The sequence below is a fragment of the Larus michahellis genome, chromosome Z, assembly GCF_964199755.1.
Source record: "Larus michahellis chromosome Z, bLarMic1.1, whole genome shotgun sequence".
Classification (NCBI taxonomy): Eukaryota; Metazoa; Chordata; class Aves; order Charadriiformes; family Laridae; genus Larus; species Larus michahellis.
In genome coordinates, this window is record NC_133930.1 from 64,404,533 (window position 1) to 64,418,734 (window position 14,202).

General features: G+C 39.7%; 1 protein-coding gene across 3 annotated transcripts in view; it reads right to left on the reverse strand.

Annotated features, from left to right (window-relative positions):
• EPB41L4A (erythrocyte membrane protein band 4.1 like 4A) overlaps nt 1-14,202 on the reverse strand; it is a 132,577-nt gene that overhangs the window by 39,470 nt on the left and 78,905 nt on the right. For 2 of the 3 annotated variants that reach the window (XM_074570353.1, XM_074570352.1), the window contains 3 exons: nt 6,041-6,132; nt 5,047-5,124; nt 1,123-1,238 (listed from right to left, as the gene is read on the reverse strand). In XM_074570353.1, coding sequence (XP_074426454.1) covers nt 1,123-1,238; nt 5,047-5,124; nt 6,041-6,132 — 286 coding nt within the window. The remainder of the gene's footprint in view (nt 1-1,122; nt 1,239-5,046; nt 5,125-6,040; nt 6,133-14,202) is intronic. The other variant, XM_074570350.1, reaches the window with a different exon arrangement.

Here is a 14,202-nt window from a genome sequence, read left to right on the forward strand (position 1 = left end):
AGGCACCCACTGACAGCTGCAGACACAAGAAAACGATATCAAAATCAGAAAACAAAGCAATCCTTCTCTTCTTACACTTAACTAAATAAAATTAAATTTAAAAAAAAAAAAACAACTGCTGTAAACTGCTTATATTGTTCAAGGGCACCACTTTTAATTACACTGCGCTTCAAGACCCACTGCAGCTAAAAGGCAGAACACACCAGCTTTGTTTCTAAGTGAAAAGACAGCATCCAGAATAAACATGTGAGGTTTCCAGATGTATATACCTGCTCTCTTTTCAAAAACAGGGACTCTCAAAAGTCTATAATGCTGTTCTAACCCATGATAAAGAGAAATCCTGCTTACATTTTAAAGCCCAGACGAGTTTTCTCCCAAACTGCTAACACACACACACACACACGCACATACATACGTAACTCCATGTACAAGTTCAACCGAAATCTATGTGACTGCTGTCATAGATGAAGCTAAGCACACATGCGTAATCCTGTGTAGAACTGGAGCTTGACATTAGAAAAGCTATTACTAAATTTCAGGAAACATCCATTATTCTGGGCATGACTCCTGTGATCCAGGCTTAATCTTACATATTTCTTTTCACACCTGTAAAAACTTCCAGCTTCTCCAACATCTTCAGCATGCAGAACAAATTTCCATCTCACACATCCGAACATGTTAAAATTGCAGAGAGCAGGGCACTAACTTCTGTTCCACTTAATATCCAAATAAAGGGATACTGCCCTTGAACCATGAAGAGGATGTACAAGACAGGTACCCGACAAGATGCACGGCTATAAAATTCTTTCGCGAGAGACGGGACTCCTGAAAAAAAACATGTTCTCACTGCCTGTTTTCAAACTTTCCTTTCATCCTTCACATTAGACCTAAAAACATGGGGTTTTATCATGTTGGATCCACACCGTCTCTTTTACTTTTAACCACAAAGCTGGAGTTTTTAGATCCAGTTAAGGTTAGGTGTAAATACTGACAAGGCAAAAGAGAATCAATTCTGGGAGATGCTTGAGAACACCCCAGCAGTTCAGAGTTGCTTCGGGGAAACAAAATGAACCAAAGACCAAAGAAGACATCTCTCTACAGGCCCAGCAGAGAAGGACTTACCGGTCTGTTGTTGTGTTCTTTTGGGGTAAGTCTTGCTGCGACTTCTTTCAATGCACTGGTCAGGCCGCGGGAGCTGCACAGAAGGGTCTCTGGTCATTTGCAAAGATGTCCTGCCACTTGAAAAGGCAACAAAATCATGGGAAAACACTTGGAAAAATGATCAAAGAAACAATCCAAAGAAGACCTTTAGATTGAAAAAAAATGCATGGTGTTTGGGCAGCATATTTTGTTAGCTGTTCACTTCTCATCCCAGCTCTGGTTCTCCTGAAGAGTAGCACTATCCTGACCTTTTTTTCTTTGAATCAGATATTCACAGAATCATTAACAGATTGTGCCAATCTCTTCTGCATCGGGAATTTTCAGGAAGAGCTAAGTGACTAAAACAAAATGCTGGTTTATTAGGACGAGGCTAAGATAGTGTGACCTTTTGTAACCTCGAATATTCTAACATAAGACTTTCTTAAATAATTTGATTAGTTCCTCAATTATTTCAGTAAGTTTTTATCTCAGGAAAACACATAGTTAACATTGTTCAATTCTAGTCAGTAAGGGACTACTTCTCTGCCATGTGGAATGACAACCTAAAGGGCATGGAAAACCCCATGCAAAGCAAACTGTAATAAAGTACTCTCACTAGCACAGGCCCAAATGATAATAAATTGAGTAGAAGTCCTGATTCCTGTTTACAATAAGGCTCTTCTTCACTGCAAAATGTAAATAAGCTATTTAATTTAAATTCTTTTATGCTCATTTTAATATTCCTCTCCATGTGACTAAGTAGAATAGCACGTTCATAACAAAAATGTAAAACAGGCCTCATGTTCCTCCCCCAAACCCCCCATTTGCTTCTGGAAACTTACTACACAAGAGAAGCAATTGTTAGTGTTAACTCCCAGTTGCTCAAACATCTGCAGTTCGATGATTTCTAAGTAAACCTGTATCACACTAGCAAGTGCCAAGCAACTATAAAGGCATTACGCATGTAGATTATCTAAATTAAGCAAATAGACTCTACTAGGATGATTGTATTTTCACCAATAGTCAGCACTGCAGAATTTTCTTCTCCTCAAAATTTGTAAAAGAAGCAAAGGACAAAAATACCCCAAATTCTCACATTATGTTACAGTAATGATGGTTTTTGATACTCAGTTTAATGGTGGTTTTGCTCCCAAGTTTTCCAGAAAACACTTCTACTCAACTTTTAAGTTTGGCAGCCATGCCAGACTTGCAAATTCCAGAAGCAGTTTTAACAAAACACCTGGTGATAAGACCTTCCACTCACACTAACACCTCCATGTATTAACCAAAGTATCTGATCTTAAGACAAGGAAATTACTTTCCTGAAAACTGTTTGCCACTTAATGAGAAGTGCCTAGAAGATTTTAAAAAAAAAAAAAACAAAAAAACGCTTAAAAATATAACAGTATGGTCCCCTTACACACAGTCAAATGGCGAGATTATGGTTTCTGATAATGATGTATACAGATACACAACACTGTCACTGCTTTCAGTGCTACATCCAAAGACAAAGAGGGAAGACAATCAAAGCTGATGGATAAGCAAAGAGAAGATTCTTTAAGCACATGAAAATGCTGCTCTGAATTCCAACACAAGAGTTAACATGTGAAACACCAACTGACTATCACTATTTATCATTAACACTGTATAATCAATATAGTGCAACTAGACGTCACAACCCACGTTTACTAGAACACCCACACAGGTCAGGGGGAGTCCTCAGGAATCCCTGCAGCAAAACAAGGGAACACTTCATACTAGTGAAAGAGATATACTTTAATGTGTTCTAGACAAAACTAACATTATAAATATAGCTGTCAGTAATGACTATCATCCCAACATCGCAACTCATATCACAAACAACCCTTGAAACTTACTAAAAAAGGAAGACATACTTAAATGCCCCACCAGCAGGAATAACTCAAACATCGTTAACTGCTTCTCGGTATGTTTTTTTGAATTGATTGGAGGTCCTGGTAAGTACAAGTATTTCTCCTCCCCAGCACCAGTGTCCTGCTGCAATCTGCTGACGTGGTGCAACAGGCGAAACTCTCACCCGCAGTACTCTGGCAAAATCCACTGAACTCCTATCCAGTTTCACAGACGGAGTTATATGGGTCAGGATCCAAGCAGAAACCCCAACAGCAGTACTATCATTCCCCTATTAGCTACAGTAAGAAGAAGCTGGATCTTTCCAGATAATGTGATAACCCAAATAACCTAGATTATTATGAAATATGCTGAAGATGGGACGGAAGCACACCAGTGATCCTGGCTGAAGACAGGCGAGGTTCAGCCACATGAACTCAGGCACAACACTGGCATAGTCATTTCTCCATCAGTAACGCCCTTCTTACAAGCAAGATCTCACATCCAAGGGTAACAGAGAGCTAACTGTGAATTCTGATTGACTGCCAACAAGTGTAATAGAGCTACTATTACACACTGCTATTAGTATCTACCACAGATCCTAACTCAAATACAGGAGCTGCTAGAGAAATTGGGAGTTATGGTTTTATTGTTTTTAGAAAAGTCTCCCTAAGAAGCAGTGGCAAAGAACTGGCTAATTGATGATTGTCAGCCTTACCCATTATGATCCATGTATTTCTTGAGTGATGGTGGAAATACAGACAGGAAGGAGAGACAGACAGACAAGCCAAAAATAAACCTAAACAAACCTGGTATATTTGCAGGCCATGGAAAAAGACTCTAGAAATTACCCTTATAGTAAATAGGCCCTTTTTACCCAGCCACTTCAAAATAGCTACAAAAGATGAAAAACTATTTTTATCCCCAGTTGATCAACAGGGAAAATTAAAATAGAAAAAGAAAGGGCCCTGGCTTTCAGTTATGGTTTTGATTTGATGCTTTCCACCTTCCCTTTCAGGTTCACTGAATACGCAACTCTAAAGCAATTCTAAAAATCAGGCCATAAATTATTTGGCTCATAATTGCTCAGGCAATGTGACAGAACTAGATTTAACACTGTGGCAGCCAATTGCCAAATCAAGTGCCTTACATAAGAAACAAAATCCTTGCCATTTCAACAGACTTAAAGAACGTGAAGTTTCAATAAAACTCAATAAAAACTATCGAGTTTCTGATATCTTACAATTGTAACTACATGCTACGTTCTGCTAGTCGTTTGTAGCACAGCAGCTAGAGGATCTTAAACGAGATTAACAGCCCTTTATGTCACACTGTCTGCTTGGTTAACTCAGGCTAAAACTGAGACTCAGGGCTCCCTATACACCCTTAGTGTGAAGTTTACTGCATCTCTCAAGGCTTGCAGCCTGGAATGCTTATCCAATTTTGCCAGCTATTCCAGTTAGAAAAGATACACCCATCTCCCTTCAGACCTACCCTCACTTCTGTTCTGAAATCAACAGCACTGCACCAGCAATGCTGCTGCAGGATTAGACATAACCATTCGGATCGAGAGTCCTCATCATAGCTCAACTGCAGCTGTAAAGAAATTACGGACTTTATACACTTCTTTGCACCAACCCTTTGCTAATTCCCAGAAGAAAGGCAGCAGCCAACATGCCTCCTTGTTTTGGTATTCCCCCATTGACAGGAAAAACCCCTTAGGACGTGCACATAATTTCAGGACTTGTAAGGAGACTTTAACTTAAAGCATTGCCACGGCTGCTGTCACTTTCACTACGGGCTACAGCAGACCTTTGCCAAATCTGTGGATCTGGAGAATAAGAAGTAAATTGCATTTGTCCCAAAACTGCCAGATTCCCAAAGGGAGCCTCTTAAAATGGCCCTGATTCATGCTTTGTCAGCAGAACTGCTCTGAGTCATAGTCTGGGTGGGGTTTTTCTTTCATTGAAAGAAACAACGAGAAAAGAAGGAATGAAGAAGGAATTAATTTAAGTTTAAACAGTTAAATAAATTCACCTGTACCGATGTTTATAACCAATGGATCCAAACTTGCTAAATTTTCTTGACAGAGAGTTTGATTCATTCTCTGGCACTCTGTATAGTTTGAAAAATAAAACAACAGAGTAAGTTTTACAGGCCCCTTCCCAAGAAAAGAAAAGAGAAATACAAACTTTAGGTTCCACAAAAAATAGCTTTCTGCTAGTTCCTCTTCATCCCTACCTCCAGGCAGACCCTTATGACATTGAGAGCTACAGAAAGCCACATGTTTATGCCTCCTCTTTTGATTACGAATCTCTTTATTTCAGGGTCTACTGTAAACTGCTCGCAACAGCAGCCTTTCGCTTAATGTTTCACAGGAGCAGGCAAAAACATCACGCCATGGTAATGAGACCGCAGGAGGGATTCTAAGCTTACTCATTTACAGCACTGCTAATGCCAATCCCAAGCCTCCCATCGACCAGTTCCTAGCTAGACACCCTTGCACATTTCTGTTAGGGTTTTTGCAACAGTAAAATGAAGTGTTTTGAGATGCATAATATTGGAAACACTTTATACACTTCAATAAGTATGCAAAACGTTATAGAAATTCAATAAGTCTTTCCATCAAAAACCAAAATTTCTGTGCATTGTAGGAAATGGCAATGTCTGAAATCCAAAGGCCTCGCTCAAGTCAATGCTGCTACAGAAAACATGATGGTTAAACACATAAAAATGTATGTGGCAGCTTAAATCCTTGTGGATGCTTCTGTTAAAGCCTACTTTATGCAACCTGAGATACTGTTTCAAAAAGAATTCTCAGAAAAAGAAACCACCAAACTACCCAATTTTAAACATATTTAAACACTGTAAGAAAATGCAAGGCATCAGCTTTTAAGAGCATTCTATAATGAAGAGGAAAAATGCGTTTCCAGGCAGCAAGGCTGCGTTACACCACTCTGTAGGTATAACAAAGTTCTTAATGTAGTATCCCTCCATTTGGTAATGAAATGATGACTTCTGCATCACTCACCTGAAAAAAGTATGATGTTCTACACAGCATTTCCAGAGATGTTTGCATGTGATCTTGTTACGTGCTTCAAAAAAGAAGGAAGTTTCATTGCACTGAAAAGAAAAGAAAAGAAAACAAAACAAAACAAATCAATATTGTTATGAGGGATTCTGCCAGTGAAGTCAATCTTGATTTACTGAACACAAGAACCAACTGTCTCATATCAATGCATGTAAGAAAAGACTTAAGTCTGAAGAAAAGCAGGAAGACAAGCACGTTCTATAATTCAGTAGAATTCTTCACTTAAAAGAGTCTTCCTTATTGGCTTATCATTGCCTGAAAATAATTATTTAAAGAACAGACTCCTTAAATATAGAAAAACAGAACAGAAAGGAGATTACTGAATCCACCTTAAAATCTCTTAAGGAAAACAACAAAAAAGAATATTCAAAGCTTAAAACCTATTCACTGGAAATTGGCAGTCAATACAGTACACATGAGAAAAAGGCAGTGAGAGATGAAAGAGAAGTCAGACATATACAAACGATAAAATACTTCCAACAGACAAGAAGAAGCAACAGACACATCACACTGCTTGCTTCCAACAAGGGAAACATTCAAATATGTTCAGATAAAATACACTGCCATATATCTGTCCCTCAGTGAACTTAAGTGTTCGGTCTTATATCTGTGACAGAGTAGACCCCACTGACTTCAGTGCGAATCCTCAGCATGGTACGATACCATCTGTAACAAAACTGTGTTCTAAAACCATTCCCCTGACACATGAATTACAAAGGGGGTATGATTCATACCACTTTTGGCAGCTGATTTTAGGAAATGGATGCCCTTGCCCTAGTTACACTTCTGCAGTGCCATGCATGCGCAGGTAAAGAGTTCTGGCAAGTTTCTCCCACTCTTCATTTAACGAGGTATGGTGACCTGCAAGCACCTTGCAAACGGTGAATCAATTCAGTACGTTCTTTAGAATTCAAAATTTCACCTTCAACAAAAACCAATTATATCTCTATTAACGGCTGTCAGGCAGCCTCACGAAAATCACAAATTGCCTGCTCAAGCAGCCTTTCCTTCACCTTGAAACAAATAACAGCAAAAATGACAGAACTTTGCACCTGCGGTTACAATAATTGACAAAAAACTGACACAAAAAAAACCAAAACCAAAACAAACAAACAAACAAACAAAAAAGACAAAACCAAAAAAAACCCACAACAACAAATCAGAGACATGAGCTTGTTTTCTCCCATTGATTATTTTAGTTAGCTTAATGGCTGGCTGGAACAGCCCCATGGAACATCCAAGGAATGAAAATCATCCATTCTCCTCTCTAGGGTATCACAGCAAGAAACAGGAGTACAGTAAGACATACAGCCACTCAGAATGCTGAAAACTAGGATTTATCTGAGATTGCTATGGATAGCATAAAATGATTACACAGTAGATTAGTCACATAAGTATATTCTTAGTTCCTTAAAATACAATTTTAATTGTAGGCTTGATAGGGATCTTCACCTCTCTGCAGGATTCACAAGGGTTTTAACTTGGAGCAAAAAGAAGTTCAACTTATAAAAAGTAAAACCAGAAACTTAAAAACTGAAGCTCTTCTAAAACAGAAAAAAAAATCTAAGTTCCTGGGGGGAAAGGAAAAAAAAAAAGAGCTTCCTGGAGAATCTTGAAGATTGTCAAGGAGAAAAACCTATTTACACTAGAATTTTCAAGAGTAGCCATATTGCTCTTGCTTCCCTGGCAACCAGAAACAAGAGTCCACCCACTGAAAGATCGTACTGCATTTTCACATTTATAAAGTTTAAGACATGTCAAGGGGTACTTTTCCATGTGCTTATTTTACACGTAACAGAAACGTAGCTTCAGATTTTATGGTTTAGTTTACATTACAGTTTCTAGATCACACTGTCATCTGATGTGATTTCATATAAACCCACACAACTCTAGCCACCAGTGCACTTTTAAAGAATAATATCAGATCAGGCCTGTGGTATTGCAAACTTTATGCAATATGATGAGTCAATTTCACTTCTGTTAGGAAAGAACTCAATGACTCACTTTTAATATATAGGATCTTCCTCCTTCTTTGTCCGCTCCTAAATTCCACTTTTAGGCAAAGAGTCCTTAAATTTATTTAATTACATGATCTCAGAGGACAGAGTTTATGGGTTGGGGGAAAGGAGGGGGAGAGAGAAGCCAAGGCTCTTTTGTTGTTGGCTTTTTTTTTAAAGAGTCTTTTTAAAATAAGGTATTTCTGCCATATCTTATTATTAGCCCAGCTCAAATGCCACTGGAATTCAGGGATTTCAGGGAAAGATTCCCATCAGGGAAAAGGTTCTACTTGTCCATTTTTTCTTCCTTTTTAAGTTAAAGGCTTAGCATTTTCACACATACAGAAAAAAGGGCACATGACACGTGACTAAAAGAGGGACAGTATAGCAATCTGACCAGCAAACATTACTGATTCCATCATTTGAAGGCACTCTTTTCTAAGGTAGAAGAAAGCTCATCTTAGATGAGAAGAAAATTTTGATGATTAACTACATGCTGAAACATCTATACTTAGTATGCTGCAATCAAAGTCAGTTGGGGGAAAGAACAGCACAGCTCTATAGATCCAGTTTATCAATAGGTTATGGAATTCAGATCTGGAAAACGAAACAACTGCCTAAAAATCAGGGGACTGACTACACTGTTTGTTTATGTTGTTTATTTGAATTTGAAGGAAAAGCACATGTCTGAAAATGATTGCCTCAGAATGGATGCTTGTAGTAAGTTAAATAGCAGTTAAATTTTGCTTAAGAGAGCGAAAGCAAGCCTAAAATATTCATCTCCAAGGCCTTTCACCAACACAGTGGAGCCAATTCGTAAGTCATTTTTCACTTTTTCTGCAAAGGATTCAGTAACTTGCTGCAACTAAGTCCAATATGACACTACATACAGAATATCTAGGTTTAGGACTTCCTCCGTTTACTTTTTAAGAATTTTTAAGGCTTGCAAGAGTACTGTGATTACTCTCACAATTTATAAATGCATATATAAAAATAAAATTACTGAAGGCAGTAATACCTTCCAGGTTTAATCTTTCTCCCCTAACAGAATAAATTGATTTGTATAGGTAAAGCAAGGATGGCCTTAACTGTTAACATCATGAACTTCTGTTTCCAAAAAAGGCAACATTTTTATGCTGCCTTTTACTGGAAGCATAATTGTACAATTATGTACAACTGTACATTTGCAATGAGCCATTGTAATTTCTTACAGGTAGTGAGCGTTAGCTGGGGTTTTTTTCTTAATACTCTCATATATCTGTACCAAAAGAAACAAAGATCTATTGTACCTCCACTAAGGATTTATAGGAAACAATTCCAAACTCATTCAGCGTTGTTTGGTGCTTCATAGGCTACTCCCTGCTACTCATCCTGTTGCTTTCAGAGTGCCCGGTGTACTAAAGGTGATGGCTCACTGCTTCCAGAGCAGTCCTGGTCGTCTGCACACTCTGAACATCTACCCTCTCCTTTGAGCCAGCTTTGGTGTTTTTCTGTTCTTTCAGGAAGCCAGCTGTGCCCACCAAACAAGCAAAAAACCATTTATTTTTGTACGGTGGTTTTTGATCACACCTGTGACTTGCTCCAGGAAGGGAGGGGGCAGGACCACATGTCCAGAGGCTACAAAAGGACCGGCATACCCTTTCCAGCAGTACCCAGTTGTTGAGCTCCTCAACTACCTTCTCATAACCCTGAAAAAGGCAAGACACTAAAAAACTGTGCGGACAAACATAAAATATTCCTCTCCTTTTAAATGCTTTAGAAGCTTGTTCTGCAGTCTCTCAAACACACTAAAGCTCATATTGCCACAGCCTCACCACCATTTTTACCCATGGGAGGTGAGATGGGCTAGCACAGGAGATGCAGATAGCTTGACCATACTACGAGCTTATAAACAGACAGGCACTCAAACATGTAGCCACAGCCCTTATCTGTTTTATGCTGCTTCACAAATCAGCCAGAAGACCGATCTGGCACAGCCTTGGAGATCTCCACGGAATGGTTGGTAATTGGTTCGCTGCCCCACCATACCCCTTCCCCACTCCGAACTTGAAAGACTGAAAGAATGTTACTAACGCCTTCAAAGGAGAGAAGTCAGAGGGGTCGTTGCTCCACCTAACCACAAAAGGCCTCTGGAACTGCCAGAGCTGACGCACAGGTTCAGGAGAGCCCACGCTGCCCTTTGCAAACACCTCCTGCTTGCTGGGCCACGCCAGGGTGATCACACACCCTTTCAGGCTCAGAGCTGCTTTTTGCCCAGCGAGCTCAGCGCCCAGGCAGGGCAAGCTCGAGTCCTTCCCGAAGAGAAGACACACACTTAAAAATGACAATTCTTCCCTCTGGGGGCCAGAAGATCCCTTGTTTGTGAAGTTCATGGATTATTCCAAAGATCAGAGGGCCACTACACCCGTTCCATGGAGCACTGTGCCCATCCACAGATCAAAAACCTTCTGAAAACCCATGACTCAGAGCAGACTTTAGCTGCTGTAACTTATGACAAGACATACATTGGTTCCCACCAATCCAGGCTCAGAAAACGAAGAAGAAAAACCCAAAACCACAGTAGGACCCCTGGCAGCACACACACCACTGTTTGTAGTCACACTGAATATTAATATAGCATAAGGAGGGATCTTGCCCCATTACAGAGCACGCAGCATGTACACGTAATACATGTGCATATACAGGTAACAGAAATATTAACACTAGCTCTGAAGCTACTGCTTCCCAACATTATTCTTTGCCAGGTTAGGCACATACCTGGATACTATCAATTGTTAACTCCAATAGGAAATATTCTGTCTTTATATATTTACACAATGCATACCAATCATAGCTTATGTAATGGACAATGGTTACACAAGGTCAATCTTTAAGAACATTAAACAAGTCAGGAATTAAAATTAACAATGCTGTGCCCGTTTGTATAAAGCATGTCAAGATTGAAACAAACTTATCTCAGCCTTGTATTATACCAATTAAAAAAAAGACTAAAGAAGAACTTACCAAAAAAAGATGACAGTAACACCTTAGTGGCAAGGCATATAAATTTATGCAGGTATTTTAATCCTAGTTCTCCTTCAAAAATGTTAATTACTGAAGATTTTGCTATCAAGCCTTGAACCGATCTTACAATCCTTTTGTAGTGGTTCAGAAGGTGGTTAAGAAAAGGCAAAAAACAACCCCAACCAACCAAAACAAACCAGAACCATTCTATGTGATGCATTAACTCCGCTACGCTTGCTCACCTCCACCCTCCACTACCACTCTGGCTTAAGTGGGCAAATGCAAAATTGTACAAAAGTAATCTGTAATTCTTAAACCGTAATAAAGATCAAAATACTATTTTTGGCTGGAATTGAAATCTAAGCTACACTGGACTTTAGAATAGGAGGAACATCTCTTCAAACCGTGTTCAACCTTCCGAAGAAACCACCAGAGGAATAAATCAAATTTAAAGTTCCCACCCAGAACTTGTAACTCAAGAAGGAACACAGCACGTGACAAGGCAAGAATGGGTATAGCTGAACCACCTCATTAATGTAATTGTTTTTCAGATTTCTGACACTTTTAAAAAGCAGATTAAAAAAATAAAGCATATTTCCAGGTTTTCTGAGACTATTTAAAAGAACACAAAAATCTCATATTGAGACAAGTTTCAGTCACCCGAATGGGGAGCATTATGTGCTTTGGAATTGCCCTGAAGTGCTCTAGCATATGTCAGTGGTTGGTATTGCTCCTAAAAACAGCCTTTACCAACTTCACCTTATAAATTCAGCTGAGCTGGGCCTCTTCATCTGACTAAGCAAGACTGCAGAGGAAGGCATGGCTTGAAATCGTGTAAATCATTTTTAATTGCACAGCTGGGGGGTTGTTCTGACTTGAAACAACCCAAATTTCAAAATCCCTCGAAACAAAAAATTCCGACTTCCAAAAGAACCTTCTCTTACAACAAAAAATAATGAAAGCAAGTGTTTTGCACATTCAACACTTTCTGGTTTGGTGAAAGAGAAACATGAAAAGTAACAAGTACAGAAGCTTTGCATAAGCTTTGCGAAGGAGTGAAATCATTCACTTGCATGTTCAGACACAGTGCAACCGAAGTAAAAGGCGCTGTTACAGAAAACAGTACGGGGTTGTGGGGAACAACACAGAAGTACTTGGTACCTACAGGCAAAAAAGCTCCACATCCCTCACTCCTGCATATTATTACATTTACGTTCCCAGCCTACACAATCTATCAAAGCATGCTTTTCTCTGTTCCGTTTCATGTCCTTAGTTGAGAGAGAAACTGAGGAAGCAAGCCATGCTCCTCACACGGGGAAAGCACGGGGGGAGCGCTGCGCACCCCCTCAATCACCCACTTCCACATAGTGCATCCACTGTGACAGGCTCCGCTTCGCGGCATCGGGGGGGGGGGCTTTGGCAGCCACCTGTATTGCTGGATCGCTTCCAGTGAGGTTGCTCAACAGACATCTATGCTACCAGCAATTGTGCACAGGCATCAGATGGATCTCTCCATTTTCTTAAAGGAAACTGGAGGAAAATACACTTTTCTCAACTCCAGAAAATCTTTGCAATTGTTTGCGATGTTCAGGGAATCTTCTGTGCAGTCCCCACCGGGGAAGGATTCCTGATTTCCGGCTGATATGTAGAGGTCTCATGGAAAGCCTCACACGTTTCTAGCTCAGAATGCACAGCATGGGTCCACTTCGGGGACAGTGAAATACTGATTCAATCATTAACATCACTGAAAAAGAGTTTCTGTCAGCTGGTCCAGGTCATTAGTCTCACATGTCAGGATGAGTCATAGACAGCCAAATATTAAGGGCAGCATTTTGTTTATGAAGGGGCAAGCCTTAGGGAGAAAACATAATACAAGCAAAGCAATGAAAGATAAAATACCAATGGTCATGCTTGCACACAATAGCAAAAGGTATGCAGGAAAAATACAAGTTACACAAGAAATGTTCTCATGGAGGAGATATGAAGAAGTACAAGAGATTACACTACAAAACGGAAAAGGTGAAGCACTTTTCTTATAAGACAGAAAGCCTAAATATCTTCTGCTCAGTAAATCAAGTTTATGAAAAGTAAACAACAAACTCAGCAGCCATAAGTATGTCTGACACCGGCACCCCACAGCGTATTTTTTTGGTAGCCTAAGGACACGGACCTGTACATGTAGACTGCCACATCTGCCATCTGTCAAGGAGATTAAGGTGTCCACCTCTACCACGTTAGTGGGAAGTACACATTCAGATTCTTTTGGTATGTTTGAAAAAATGTCAGACAAATTTATCGAAAGGGAGAAAGAAGTTGTTACCACAAGTAACCCTATGCAGGGCAAGAGCAACACTTCATCGGTACTAAAAGCTTCCTCTTGATGAGCATGGGCACCCGTGAAGGGTGCCCATCGGTGTAAAGAAAGGTAGCCAGCGTATGGAAAGATGAACCAAAATCCAGCCTGCACAGAGTTTTCACTACAACATGGAAAGCATGATTCACACAGAGCACTCAATATACTCAGAAATAACCTGCTCTTCTCATTACGTGATGTTAACTCCTTCGCTATATGCCATAAAACTCCATCTAAGACACGGGAAAGTGTCCATTATTCCTCCTCTTCCCGAATCTTTTCTGGTATTCTTTCCAACTAACTGGAAATACGTAACACATTCCAGACTTGGTATACCACATCTGAAACAAGGAAAGTATTAATTCCCTGGGCCATAAAGTGATATCCCAGAAGGCAGGATGAAGTAAAAATGGCACGTTTACTCTCCTACCATATACTACAAACTCATGTCCCACACGGAAGGGCAAAGTGATAGCATTTATTCCAAAAAAAATGGAGGAATAAAAGAAATTTGTGTATTAAGTTTTTGAGGACTATTGAAACATACAGTCATATAAATACACCGATGAGCTTTTCCTCCTCTGGGTGAGAACAGCAAAACTGTTATCCCAGCTTTAATCCAGAGACAAAGGCTACTGGTTACTTCCTCCAATACATAATTTTTTTCAAAGTAACACCACCAGAATGTTTAAAAAAAAGGGAGAGGAAGATTTTTCTGCGCCATTTTGGCCTTTCCTAATCTTGATAGG